This window comes from Armigeres subalbatus, chromosome 3 (assembly GCF_024139115.2).
Source record: "Armigeres subalbatus isolate Guangzhou_Male chromosome 3, GZ_Asu_2, whole genome shotgun sequence".
NCBI lineage: Eukaryota > Metazoa > Arthropoda > Insecta > Diptera > Culicidae > Armigeres > Armigeres subalbatus.
Genome location: NC_085141.1, coordinates 33,108,759 through 33,122,940, shown reverse-complemented (window position 1 = coordinate 33,122,940; position 14,182 = coordinate 33,108,759). Strand labels below are relative to the sequence as shown.

Below are 14,182 nucleotides of genomic sequence, written 5' to 3'. Positions count from 1 at the left end.
AACATTGGAAGGCGAATTCCTGCTAAAACAAGCATTTCATAAGGAAACCACGGTGTGGATCTGACAGATTATGCTTTCCTCTACGAGATAAGGGAATTAGTTTAGGATGAAAACGCTTGCATTCTCCGGAATCCATGAAGCAATGTTTGTTTACAAAATAAGTTACGCCCAAATCGCAAATCAGTCCCGATTTTCAATTTTTTGGGGTGACAAAATAGGATCATAAACGTGATAAAATAATATTTATAATATTTTTTTTTTTTCAATTTATCGAATATCGATCCTTGAAATCCATGTCTTTAGGCTGTATTTGAACTCTTAAAAAATATAATTTATAAATTTGTAACCTATCAAAAAAAAAATCTTGCGTTTGGATGGACCAAGGACAAAGGTAAACATATTTATTTTCTTGTAGAAAAAATCGACCTAAATTGGTATTAATTGGTATTATTCGGCCGAATAGAGGCAGATTATTGGACCGCGCATACGGCCGAATATTCGTTTCGCCGATAACTAAAAAATATTAATATTCGGTAATCGGCCGACCGCCGAATACCACTATTCGGAGAAACTCTATAGAATTCTATAAAAGTCTGCGTTTGATGGTTCCGATTTTATCCATACCCGATTATTTCAGGCAAAACTATGCTGATTTGAATTTCAACCTTTTTTTCCTTTCTCAACCATTTTGCCTAACCCCTGTAGTACCTCCACTCGCATATCCTATACCATTTTTTCGCATACTGATATAATAGCCATTGAAGTGCCAAATCCCATCTTCCATATAAAACTTCAAAAAATCTAATAAATTTGGCCGAGTTGTTCATCATTCGATAGATTACCGTTAAAAGTTTTAGGTTGATTGAAACATTGTTCAATCGAGACGCACATTAATTGTTTTTATTTCATGTAGGAGGCTTATATGGCATAAGGCCGTTTGGCATAATGGCATTTGGCATTATGCTATTTGGCATAACGACTTAAATGTCTGAAGACCATTTGGCATTAATTTGTATTTGTATTTATTTGTACACATGGCCTGGGCCACGTGGTCCTGGGCCCCCACAAATCTTATGTACCTACGTTTTTTGTACATTTTGGGGCCCCCACAAACTGTTGGCCTCCTTCCGGCTAAATCCGGCCCTGATTATGACAGATAAGGCGTCAATTTCTCCTTTTAAAAATTTCGCCCCAAAAACAGCTTGAACGATGGATTGTCAGCGTTCTAGGGTTTGGGTTTGTAGTTGTCAACGTTCTTCATATGGAGGCAGGTTTGTGGCATCATTCCATTGGAAGAAGCCAAAGGCGTATAGTACGATTTTTTCTGAACTGATTCGATCCTAGCAATCCGGTTGGCGTGATGTGGACAACAGGAAAAATGGATTGTACCAGCGAGAAATACAGTGATCGTAGACAGAATGGATCACGGATTACTGAAGAAATTATGAGAAAAATAACCGTCATGAAGTCTTGCCCACAACGGTAGATATGTGAGAAGCAGACGCTATGACAATGGTACATACTGAGGACGGCCTCACTGTTGAGGTCGAAATACGTATCTGTCAAGGTACAATCAAGTGATGAAATTAAATGGAATAGTACAAACTTGTATTGGTCTTATGACAAGTGAAAACATTCCACTGAAAAGCTCGAAATAATTTTCTTAATGTAAATAATGACTTTTCAGTTACTTGACTCAAAATAGTGACCAAGTCACTAAAAAGTGACTCACTACCAGGCCTGACTTTGAAATAGTTTGCCGAATGGTTGGCCGGGATAGAATGAAATCTATTCGTTTATATTTTATAACTTGTGTGTTGCATACTTCACACGCATTTAGGTACAATTTTATGAAAATGATATTGCTTTTTTCAACGACGAATGGACTGCCCATGATCGCATATTTGTAACATTTGCATTTTGGTTGATTCTGTAAATCGTTTGTCAAACTTTTCCACAAACTCAATTATTTTCAGCTTACCACAGATAAGCAAGATAGTAAGGCCTATTTTACTGTTGTGGGATTAGATGCAGTAAATTGAGCTTTCAGAACGATTCACAGGCTTTCTACGCAATAAACCAAAATGCGAGTATTACAAACAAGGATGTTAACGATCATTCAGTAATTTGCGTTCGATCATTTAGTAGTTTGTCAATAACACATTCCAGAAGCCGAATTTCAAAATATGTTGTATGGTGGACTTCTATTGCGAAGGTTTTTCCGCAACTTTGCAATGGTTCGTTATTAGAATTCAACTAATAACGGAGTTAGAGCGCTAGTTGCAGTAACTTAAACTAAATGATTGGAATTTTGTTATTATTTAGTCTAAGTTACTGAAACTTTAGCTATAACCGTTACTAGTGGAGTTCAAACAACGAACCATTAGGCAGAGTTGTTGAAAAACCTTCGCACTAGAAGTCCACCATACAACATAGTTTGAAATTCAGCTTCTGGAATGTGTTATTGACAAACTACTAAATGATCGAATGCAAATTACTGAATGATCATTAGCATCCTTGATTACAAATATGCGATCATGGGCAGTGGACTACCGTGTGAATTTGTCGAAACCAAAAAAAGTACCAAAACAAAACAAATGTTCACACTTTCAACAGCGTGGTAATTAGCATAAGCACAACCCAAAACATCATTCTTGCATCATTTGTCATTGCCCAAACAGCCCTAGTTGCGACGCCATCCACATACCTATATAGGATCTGGCAAGAGCATATTTTGGAGGGACAACATTTTTAAGGGAGTCTAAAACAGCGCAAAATTGGCGATAATGTTAATTTTTAAACAATCATAAAATAAGATTCGATCATTTCTTTTGCCAGTTTCCTTAAAAAGAAATAAAGATGGATAGCGTGGAAACTACCAAACTTTCATTCACTCATATCAGTCATAACAACTATTCAGAAAATGTGTAGAAAATGCAGAATCTCCTATTTGGAAAAGTAAATGTCCATTGAAATACATTTTCATTTGAAACTCAATATCAAATCAGCCCATACAATTGAAATTCCGATCAAAAAGCACCACTTTGAACCTCCTTTGATAGCATTCGACCCGCGATGAATCGGGCGCATGGGGCGACTCTAAATTCCAATCTGCTCGGCGATCGTTCACCAAATGGCCAATGACTAGCAGTAGGAGTTTGAGCAACAACAAAACATATCACAAAACAAACTGCTCATTTACGGCATCAACTTTTCCCCTGGCGAAATTGATTTCCGCTGGTGCCGTCGCAACTCTTCTGCCCGTCGGCCGTCGGACGGTATCACTCAGCGCTGCTGCTTTCTCACCGATGATCGTACGCTTTTCTTCTCTTCTGGGCAATGGACCGGCCGACCGCCCGAACAAAAACCTACCGCCTTCCAATCACTCCGTAGACTACCTGCTTCGTTGTCTTCTGCTGCTGCATCTCCTCCTTCGCTTCGCTCCGCCCTGCCCAAGAAAAGAAAACCCTTATCAAAATTCCATTATCTATTTCGGTTTCAACTTACCGCGTTGCCTCCGCCAGATCCCGCACTCGCACACTGACGATCGATCCACTCCACTTTACCACAAAAGGGAAGAAGAAAGCCTTTATCCGGATGATGGAGATGATGATGGCCTTGCCAAGAGCGCTTGATGCCTGCGTTACATCTCCTTTCGTCCCGCTACTACTGCTGCTGCTGTAAGCCCGCTCCTTGGCGAGTGGACCTCATCGTCCTACATCCATCGGGACAACTTCGGCGGGCGCGAAGGAACATCGAGCTCCAACAGCAGATTAATTAGCGCTGATTAGATCGTTTCCCTTCGCGCGCTTGCCTTGCACATATACCCACATACAAGCTCCCTTTCCTTCAGCACCAATACCATCGCAAACATTCTCGCACCGAGCTCCGAACTTCAGCCACGTTCGGACGCAACCGGTGACAAGGGAAAAAATGTTTCCAATCTTCTTCTGACGGTGTGCGGCCCCTTTCCGTTGCCCTCAACTCGATCTTGGCCTGAAAAAGATGCGCGAAAGAAGCATTCTTGAAAAATTACACCCGTGCAAAACCGACATCCGATTAATTTTCTTCGTCTCGCTCGGTGGCGACGAAGTAAGCTCCGCTCAAGTTGATTCGGCTTTTGATCGGTTCTCTCGCCTTGGTCAGGAGAAAGAGAGAAGCGATCACTTGTTACGTTGAGAATTAGAGAGATAAGTAACCAAGAGATAGAGAAGGCAATCAAACTGGATAATTATTTATCGACCCTTCGTTGGAACAAGTGCAGTGCTGCCAACAGTTTACCTGCGGTTACGATCATCCAACTGACAATAATTGTTTTACAATGCCAACCTCGCGTTTCTTACAAACAGTGAAATGCTATTCTGAACACCTTTTCTTCGCATCTGTTTCAGCACAGCAACAAGCTTTTGAATAGAAGTACATAATAAAAAAACAATCTACCAGACGAAAAACATGCAAAATTTGATCTACAGAAAGCCGAATAAAATTGAACCTTTCCAACGATTGATCACAGAAAGAGAGCGATGACCAAACGAAACGAAGAGCGAAATCATGCGGTAAAGATGATAGCAATCATAATAATTGATTACACGTATACCTCCTTCAATTTATTTATCAAAATCTTCACCCGTATTCGTTGCGTTCGAGTTTGGGTGAAACTACAGATGAAAAATGCCTACAAGAAGACATTGCGTTGCTGCAATGTACCACGAAGATACGATAAAACAGAATGAGGTAACGATCACTGCGAGAGCAGGTATCTGAGAGCAGCATTGAGCGCAAAGGCAACTCTCACCCCCGATTACTTCGTTTTCCGTTTGTAAGATCACCTTTCGGGTCCGAATTCCCGACTCTCGCATTCAGTTTAGTTCCAACCGACGACCGCGAAAGGCAGACCTCACGATCGGTGCCGTTTTGTTCCACGATCACTAGTTTCACTCACTCTCCCTCTCCGCGCGGTGGACTTTCTTTGCGCTTCTCTGCTCTGTGTTCGATGAGGGCACACAAGCTCCAACTGTCCGAGTTTATTTTTTCGGTACGTCGTATAGCCTAGTTCCATCATTCCATTCCGACAGGGAAAAGAGACACACAAGCACACGAACCTCATAATTACCTGTCGCGATCCCAAACGTAGAGACGTTGTTAACGTGGTATTTTTCGATTTTTTCCTCTATTTTTCAGAACGAACCGGAAGGCACGCCGGAACTACCGGCCGCCAATCGAGCGCTATTCCTGGAGAAAGTGCGCCAATCAAATACTGCCTGCCAAAATGGGGATTTCACCACGGCAGTGCAGCTCTACACAGACGCGCTGGCTTTGGACCCCAGCAATCACATACTCTTCAGTAATCGCTCGGCAGCCCGACTCAAGCAGGGTCAGTTTGCGCTGGCCCTGCAAGATGCTACTAGGGCCAGAGAACTTTGCCCTCAGTGGCCGAAGGCCTACTTTCGACAAGGCGTTGCGCTGCAGTGTCTTGGACGGTACGGTGAAGCACTGGCAGCGTTCAGCTCGGGTCTCGCCCAGGACGCTAACTCGAAGCAACTACTTGCGGGACTTGTGGAAGCCTCGATCAAGAGCCCGTTACGTCATGCGCTCGAGCCAACCTTCCAACAGTTGAAAGCCATGAAACTAGATCAATCGCCATTCGTTGTGATATCAGTGGTGGGACAGGAATTACTTGGTGCCGGGCAGTATCATTCGGCGGTTACAGTGCTAGAATCGGCCCTCCGGATAGGGTCGTGTTCCCTCAAGTTACGAGGGTCAGTGTTCAGTGCTCTCAGTTCAGCCCATTGGGCACTAAATCAGTTAGACAAAGCAATCGCGTACATGCAACAGGACTTGGCTGTTGCAAAGAGTCTTGGTGATACCGCGGGTGAGTGTCGTGCGCACGGGAATCTTGGCTCGGCTTACTTCAGTCAGGGATCTTACAAAGAAGTTTAACATCTCATCGCTATCAACTCGTTTTGGCGATGAAGTGCAAGGATACACAAGCTGCTGCGGCAGCTCTGACATCTTTAGGACACGTTTACACAGCCATTGGTGATTATCCAAATGCATTGGCATCACACAAACAGTGCGTTCAACTCGTAAAGCAAATGGGAGATCGTCTCCAAGAAGCCCGTGAAATAGGAAACGTCGGGGCAGTATACTTAGCGATGGGTGAATTCGATTCTGCTGTGGACTGCCATACGCAACATCTTCGTCTCGCACGGAAGCTTGGTAACCAAGTCGAAGAAGCTCGTGCTTACAGCAATCTTGGATCCAGCTATCACTACAAGCGGAACTTCACTCAAGCGATCACCTACCACGAAAACGTCCTTCGAATAGCCCAACAACTTGGAGATCGTGCAATTGAGGCTCGCGCGTATGCCGGCCTTGGTCACGCTGCCCGTTGTGGACATGATTTTCATCAGGCGAAACGATGGCATGAAAAACAACTTGAAATGGCTTTAGCAGCTCGAGACAAAGTCGGAGAAGGCCGCGCCTGTTCAAATCTGGGTATTGTGTACCAACTTCTCGGTGAGCACGACGCAGCATTGAAACTTCATCAAGCCCATCTCACTATCGCCCGCCAACTGCAAGACAAAGCAGGAATGGGGCGAGCCTATGGCAATATCGGTAACGCATATTCCGCTGCCGGATTCTACGAACAAGCCATCAAATATCATAAACAAGAATTGATCATCAGTAAGGAAGTGCATGATCGTAGCGCTGAAGCCTCCACTCATGGAAACCTGGCGGTAGCCTACCAGGCGCTAGGAGCTCATGATATGGCCCTGATGCACTACCGAGCCCATCTTAACATAGCTCGCGAACTGAAGGATACCGCTGGTGAAGCCTGCGCTCTTCTCAACCTCGGAAACTGCTTAAGCTCTCGTCAAGAATTCGCCCAAGCAGTTCCCTACTATGAACAATACCTAATGTTGTCCCAAGAGCTCGGGGACGTCGCAGCCGAAGGTAAGGCTTGCCACTTTCTCGGATATGCTCACTATTGTATCGGGAACTACCGCGAAGCAGTACGCTACTATGATCAAGACCTAGCGCTGGCCAAGGACCTCCAGAACAAAATGAACATGGGTCGAGCCTATTGTAACCTCGGGCTGGCCCATCTAGCACTCGGAAATACGGCAGGCGCTCTTGAGTGTCAAAAATACTTCCTGGCGATAGCTCATATGACCAATCATCTACCTGGCAAGTTCCGTGCTTTGGGGAATATTGGTGATGTCCTGATTCGAATGGGCGACGTAGACGAAGCAATCAAAATGTATCAACGCCAACTATCGCTCGCAAGGCAAGCCAGAGAACGTGGAATGGAGGCTGCCGCTTGTGGAGCACTTGGTTTGGCACATCGACTACTGAAGAAGTTTGACAAAGCCTTAGGATACCACACTCAAGAACTGACGCTGAGACAAGAAATGGGCGATCTGCCCGGTGAGTGTCGAGCGCACGGCCATCTGGGAGCGGTTCATATGGCACTCGGAAATTATACGCATGCTGTCAAGTGCTACCAAGAGCAGCTGGAAAGGGCACAAGAATTGCAGGACTCGGCAGTGGAGGCACAAGCTTTTGGAAACCTCGGAATTGCCCGATTGAATATGGGCCACTACGAAGACGCTATCGGTTATCTAGAGCAACAGTTGGGGACGTTGGAGCAAGTAAACACGCCTACAGCTCAGCACGATCGAGCCCGAGCACTCGGGCATTTGGGGGATTGTTACGACGCGCTGGGTGATTATCACGCAGAAGCAATCAAGTGCCACGAACGACATTTAGCGTTAGCCATCGCGTTGCAGAGCCCACGAGATCAGGAACGTGCCTATCGTGGTTTGGGAAATTGTTACAAGTCGGTTGGTAATCTACAGGAAGCTTTAGTGTGTTTAGAGAAGAGACTGGTAGTGTCCCACGAGTTGGGTAATCCGGAAGCGAAAGCCGCTGCGTACGGTGATTTGGGAAGTATTCATAGTGCCCTCGGTAATTACGAACAAGCGATTAATTGTTTAGAGCATCAGAGGGATATCGCGCGAGAGCTGGGTGATCGAGCGTTAACCTCAGACGCGATAAGTGGCTTGGGAGGAGTGTTTCAACAAATGGGAGACTACGAGGGGTCTCTGCGGTTGCACAAACAAGACTTGGACTTATGTGAAAATATGGGGCATGCGGCTTTGCAGGCAAGATCTTGTGGTAATCTGGGATCAGTGTACGAATCGCTGAAGAACTACGCCGAATCAGTGCGATATTTTGAAAAACAATTATCTCTGACGACGGATCGACTGACAAAAGCTCACGCTTGCTTATCGTTGGGCCGAGTTTACCACACCATGGAGCAGGTGGTACAAGCAGTCAGTTTTCTCCGTCAAGGTCTGGCGATTGTTCAGTCCCTCAATAAACTTGAAGATGAAGCGAAAATTCGTTACCGCTTGGGTCTCTCACTGCTTGCATCAGGAGATGAAGACAATTCCCGACAGCAGATGGAAAGTGCTGCACAGATCTTAGAATCCATCAGAAGTGATCAAGTTACTCCAGAAGCAAGGACCAATTTGTACGATCTACAGACGTCCTGTTATCAAACATTGCAAAGAATATTGGTTAATTTGGGACGGAACGAAGAGGCTTTAGTGGCGGCCGAGCGTTGCAGATCTCGGATGGGTGCAGACTCGAACCAAAGTGCGAAGAATTCATTGAACAATCGAAAAACACTGCTCACTTGCAGCGAGTACATCTTTGACACAGTCAACAAGAGCAAGACCAACGTAATCTACTACAGCTTGGCGGGTAGTGAGCTATTTGCGTGGTTCCTGTCGCCGCAAAAGAGGATCGTTCGATTCCACGTAGCGAAGGTTGATGAACAGTCGTTGCAGATGAAGAAGAAACCCGCTGGTGGTGAAAATGGAGAAATAAATGGAAGCCTATTGGATCAGTATATTAATTTCGTGCGGGATAGTTTGGGTGTGAACTCCGGCAGTGTACTACAGGAAGGTGACGGAAGTGGTTGGAAGTCATCGAACGAAAACCTGATTGACGATTTTTCCAACGAGAGGGCTGGTTTCCTGAGAATGGTGAACAGAAACCATCTGCTCAACTCGAGTAATTACTCTCTAAGCTCGTTGTTCAGCTTAGGAAGCGTTGGTGGATCGGTGGCCAGTTTGCAAGGATCTACCAGGTAAGGCAGAAAATGAAGGCTTTGATATGATGGGTGTGTTAATATGTCCGACGTTTCCAGATCCATCGGAAGCCTTCAGGGTTCAACGAGATCTCGACGATCCAATATGCTACCACCATGGCAAGGGCCTTCTTGCCTCCACGTACTCTACAATTTATTGTTGGCGCCATTTGAAGATCTACTGCCGGATATCAGTACCAGTAAGTAGAGAAGAATGTTCTTCAATTTAAAAACGATTCTTAATAAATATTTCGTTTCCTCAGCATCCCGAATCGGTCGCCGTGAGTTGATCTTGGTTTTGGAAAAAGAGCTTTACTTAGTACCATTTGCAATTCTTCGAAGCGGTGATGAGTCTGGAGAATATCTTTCGGAGCGATGCTCATTACTAACAGTTCCATCATTACATATTCTGCGCCAAAAAAGTCGAACCAAGACCCGAGAGCCCGGTAAATATTTTTTAATCGACGATTTCCTCCAAAAGTTTTACTATTTTTACCTCAAATTTTAGCTGAAGGTCTCAACAGTGCATTAGTCATCGGAGGTCCCAAAATCCCATCATCTCTATCCGAAACCTGGGGTTGGAGTGAGTCACCTGCATCGCTACAGGAAGCCGCTATGGTTTCGGACATGCTAAATACGAAACCGCTGGTGTCGTGCAGTGCCACAAAAGAAACCATCGTGTCCGAACTGACCGCGGCCGAGTGTGTCCATTTTGCAGCAAATGTAAGCTGGAAGTTGGGTGCAGTTATTCTCAGTCCCGGCGAGGTCCTAGATTCTCAATCACAGAAGCGATTCTATCCGAATTCGTCCGGAGAAATGGAGAACGAAGACGACAACGCGGACATGTCGTCGAACAATATGGAAATCCCACCGTTGTCGGACTTTATTCTGAGTGCCACAGACCTGCTGGCCATGAAGCTAAGCGCCAAGTTGGTAGTGCTGAGTTCGTATCACTCTGTTGAACCAATCACTGGTACGGGGGTGGCCAATCTAGCCGGAAGTTGGTTATTCGCCGGCACTGGAGCTGTTCTGGTTTCACTCTGGCCAGTCCCAGAAACGGCAGCAAAGATTCTACTGAGGGCTTTCTACTCAGCCTTATTGCAGGGCACCCGGGCAGCAAAGGCATTAGCAGAAGCCATGCAGACCGTTCAGCATACGAAGCACTTTGCGCATCCGGCCAATTGGGCAGGTTTTATATTAATCGGAGGCAATGTACGACTATCAAATAAGGTCGCCTTGATCGGTCAGGCATTGTGTGAATTAATGCGAACTCCGGACAAGTGCCGAGACGCTCTCCGCGTGTGTCTCCATCTTGTAGAGAAGAGTTTGCAGCGTATTCATCGAGGACAGAAGAATGCCATGTATACGACTCAGAAGAGCATCGAGAACAAGGCCGGACCCGTGATCGGATGGAAGGATCTTCTGATGGCCGTCGGGTTCCGATTTGAACCGGCGGCCAACGGAATTCCTTCGAGCGTATTTTTCCCACAGACGGACCCGGAAGATCGCTTATCGCAGTGCTCAGCAAGTTTACAAGCCCTGTTAGGCTTATCTCCTACCACACTGCACGCGCTTTCTAAGTTGGTGAATAATTCGGAGATCGCCGACGAGATAATCGGAGTCATGCGAAACGTGGTGGCGCAGTTCCCATCAAAGGGAACGATCGACAACGAAAGCATTGACATCCCGTTGAGTGTTCGCTTGTGGCGAGTTTCCGGATGCCACGAATTGCTGGCTTCACTTGGATTTGATTTGATGGAAGTTGGACAAGACCAAGTTACTCTGCGAACCGGAAAACAGGCCAACCGTCGAAATTGTCAATTTGTTCTGCAGTCATTGCTTGCTTTATTCGGTAAGTTTTGAATTAAAGCTATACTTTGGATGAGTCCGCTAATTTTTATTTTTTATTTTTGTAGATACCCAAGAGGCTCCTAAAAGCCTTGGAATTGAATCTAGCAGCAGCTCAGAATCGCTGAACGAGGACGCTTCCGATGATCCGCAAGCCAAGGTGCCAAGCCCTACTCCAACAGCTCCGGAGCAGCAGCGTAGCGTTTCTCCAGCTGGAACGGTTAAAAGTCAGGCTAGCTACAACTTCCCGAGACCACCGTTACCTTTTCGACGGGTACCATTCTTGAGTACTAGAAGTGCCTTCATCTCCTATGTTCGACGACGCGGCGAACCCGATGGAGGACAAACGGAAACATCTGGGCAAGTGCCTCTCGGTGGACAACAAGCTCAAGCACAATCACAACCAACGAACAATGCAACCAATCTAGACTCCAGTTTGGCAAATACGACCGATAGCGAACTGTCCGATGGATACACGACTCAGCAGATTCTCATGAAGAGCGATCACTTAGCCAAGGGACTTGGCTATTCGAGTCTACGAGGAACCATCAAGGTATCTCGACCTGGCGGCGGTGGGGAAAGTGATGCAGCTTTCACTCCCAGCCCGCCAGTCACAATTCAGAATGTAGACCCCAATGTATCGCTTGCTTTAGCGCACCAAACCCGTATTCGTAATCTGTATACAAACAACGGCATAGGTACCTACGGCCACGAAACGGTTCGTGAGGGTCATCACCACCAGAACCCCAATATGCGAAGACCTGACAGTTCGAGTTCTGCCAGCTCGGCTACCGATTGGGAAGGCTCCGGACATGCAACCGTTTTACGAAGAGCCAACCAAGGTCACCACAATTTGCCACCCCTTCCACCGCCGCGGCAAACTTTACCAATGGTTGACAGTTTAAGACCTTTGGCACCTCTAGCGCCAGTTTACAACAACGTCAACGGTGGAGCCGTTGGAAAGACGCAAACAAACGGTAAAACCCTTAACGTACTGGAATCGACCAGTTCGGATTCAGAATTTGAGCGAAGCTTTGACCTGCCTTCCAGCTCAAACGCCGCTTCGATCAGCAGCAAGCTGACTAGTTTGGCCCACAGTTTGCAGAGTATGCGAAGCCGTAAGTTGAAGATGCAACCTGTGCAACAACCTCCTCCACATGGAACTTCAACAATAACCCGCAGCAAGATGGTGGATCAGTTTGCGTTCATGGATCGTCTTAGTTGTAGAACGGAAATATCTTCTTCTAGCTTAGGCAATCATACTGCGCCACCTAGGAAACCTCTATCCACTCTCCCAGACGACGAGCGCACTTTGAACTTGAATGCTAGCAAACTTTACTTCAATCCATCGGAGGCTGAGGTGATTCCTCTTACTGAGACTCCGGCAGAACTTGGTCTAAAACAACCACCAACAACAAGCATGTCATCCAGCATGCCCTCCACTAGTGGCACTTCTAAGGAGAAGACCAATAGTAAGAACATTCAAGATTCCATTCTACGCCATATGAGTCGCGAAATGACTCCAACTATTTCGGAAGTCTACCACGAACGAAACATCGGTCTTGGACTTGCTCCTTCACTGTCGAAACTCCTGCTTAGCAAAAACTACGAAGACTCCCCCGATATCAAATCCTCCACTGCAGCTGCCATGCTCAACAAACCAAGTGCTCTAACAGTCGGAAACCTAGCGGAAGCAATGAACGAGATCGAAATGAATGCAACCACGTCCACTAAACTGGAGGAAGGCCAGTGTACAATCTGCAACAGCCCATCCGATTTGCTATGCGGATGCAGCACTACATCAACAGTAGCTGCCGTGGCCGCCATGACCGCTGCTCTCGGAGCAACCACCATTACCAAGAAATCCAACTCGAAGCCCTGGCTGAGTAACGTGACGCCAAATATCGTGAAACCCGGGGATCTCACCACAGCTGACATCCTCGAACAGCAGAAACAACTGAAGTCCACGGTGAGTGGCCTAACTAGCAACATGTCCTCGTCGACGGAGAACTCCCTATCAACGGTTGTGAAGCGCGGCGGAAGTCCCTTCTCGGATCTCTCGCGCCGAGATGAAGGAGACGGACGAAGCGTAGCGGATTCCCAGTGTTCCGGGAGTTTTAGGACCGATATCACCGGATCCACGGTAACAGTCACCACCTCCAAGAGTCAACAGTCACAGATCACGGTAGGCGGACAGTCTAGTGGGAACGGAACTCAACAAGGTGGAACCGGAAGCTTGGGGCAACAGCAACAGCAACAACAACAAGTTGCCCAAGCACAACAAGCTGCGTTGGGAGTCACGTCCGGGGCGAATCCTAACCAGAGAAGTAAATATATTATTGACACGTAGAGCTCGAGATGAATAACTTTTACATACGATGGCCGTTGAATTAGGGCACAGGTAAAAAAAAACTAGATGTTAATTAGAGCGCCATGTAATTAGTAGTCTTTTTCACAAGAGTTAAAACTATGCGCACATTTATTTGGTCCCATACCAAATGCAAAGGAACAAATAAGCAACGAGTAAAAGTTTTGTTTATTTGAGGTAAAGGGTGAACCCCATGTATAAAACTAATAAGCTTCCGAAAGGCTACGATTGTGACATTATTCTTAGGTTTACCGTCCATTTTTAGGATTAATTCAATGCTCATTTTATTATAAAAATATGTTTTAAATCAATGTAAGATAGAAATTTTAACTAGTTTTAAAGTTCTATTATTTTTTGAAAACAACGAACTGATTAGGTAATGTGGTTTTATGCTAGCTAAAAAGTTGAAAGCCGATTTGAGATTAATACGATAGAGGTGTAATAAAATTGTAATTTTTCGTCTCAAAACAGGCTTAGGACAATGTAAAAATATGCCTGCCAACAAACCTTGGTAATAATACTCTTTTCATAGAACTAAGCTGAACTGCATCAATAGATAGTGAATTTATTTTATGTTTTCAATGCATTTCAAAGTGTAAATAATCAACGTAGGTATTCTATGTATGTATAACGAGTAGCTTTCTAATTAATAAAAGGTTTTATTCAAACGAAAGAAACGAGTCAACTTTTTTGAAAGAAAACTATTGGATATTGAATGGTCCCGTAACGGTAAGATATGCAGCATTTGGGTTTGAAACCAGGTTCAGTTGACATGTGTTTGTCGCCGTTAACGTTCATGCTTTTTG

The 14,182-nt window shown here is 45.4% G+C and overlaps 1 protein-coding gene across 1 annotated transcript; it reads left to right on the top strand.

The window, feature by feature from the left end:
- Positions 1 to 4,880: 4,880 nt before the first annotated feature.
- On the top strand, positions 4,881 to 14,053 carry LOC134225286 (tetratricopeptide repeat protein 28-like). The gene is given in 7 exon segments (XM_062705237.1): positions 4,881 to 5,035; positions 5,182 to 5,932; positions 5,935 to 9,160; positions 9,221 to 9,360; positions 9,424 to 9,606; positions 9,669 to 11,012; positions 11,077 to 14,053. Coding segments are annotated over 7 exon segments (7,968 nt in total). The 5' UTR covers positions 4,881 to 4,993; the 3' UTR covers positions 13,359 to 14,053.
- Positions 14,054 to 14,182: the final 129 nt, after the last annotated feature.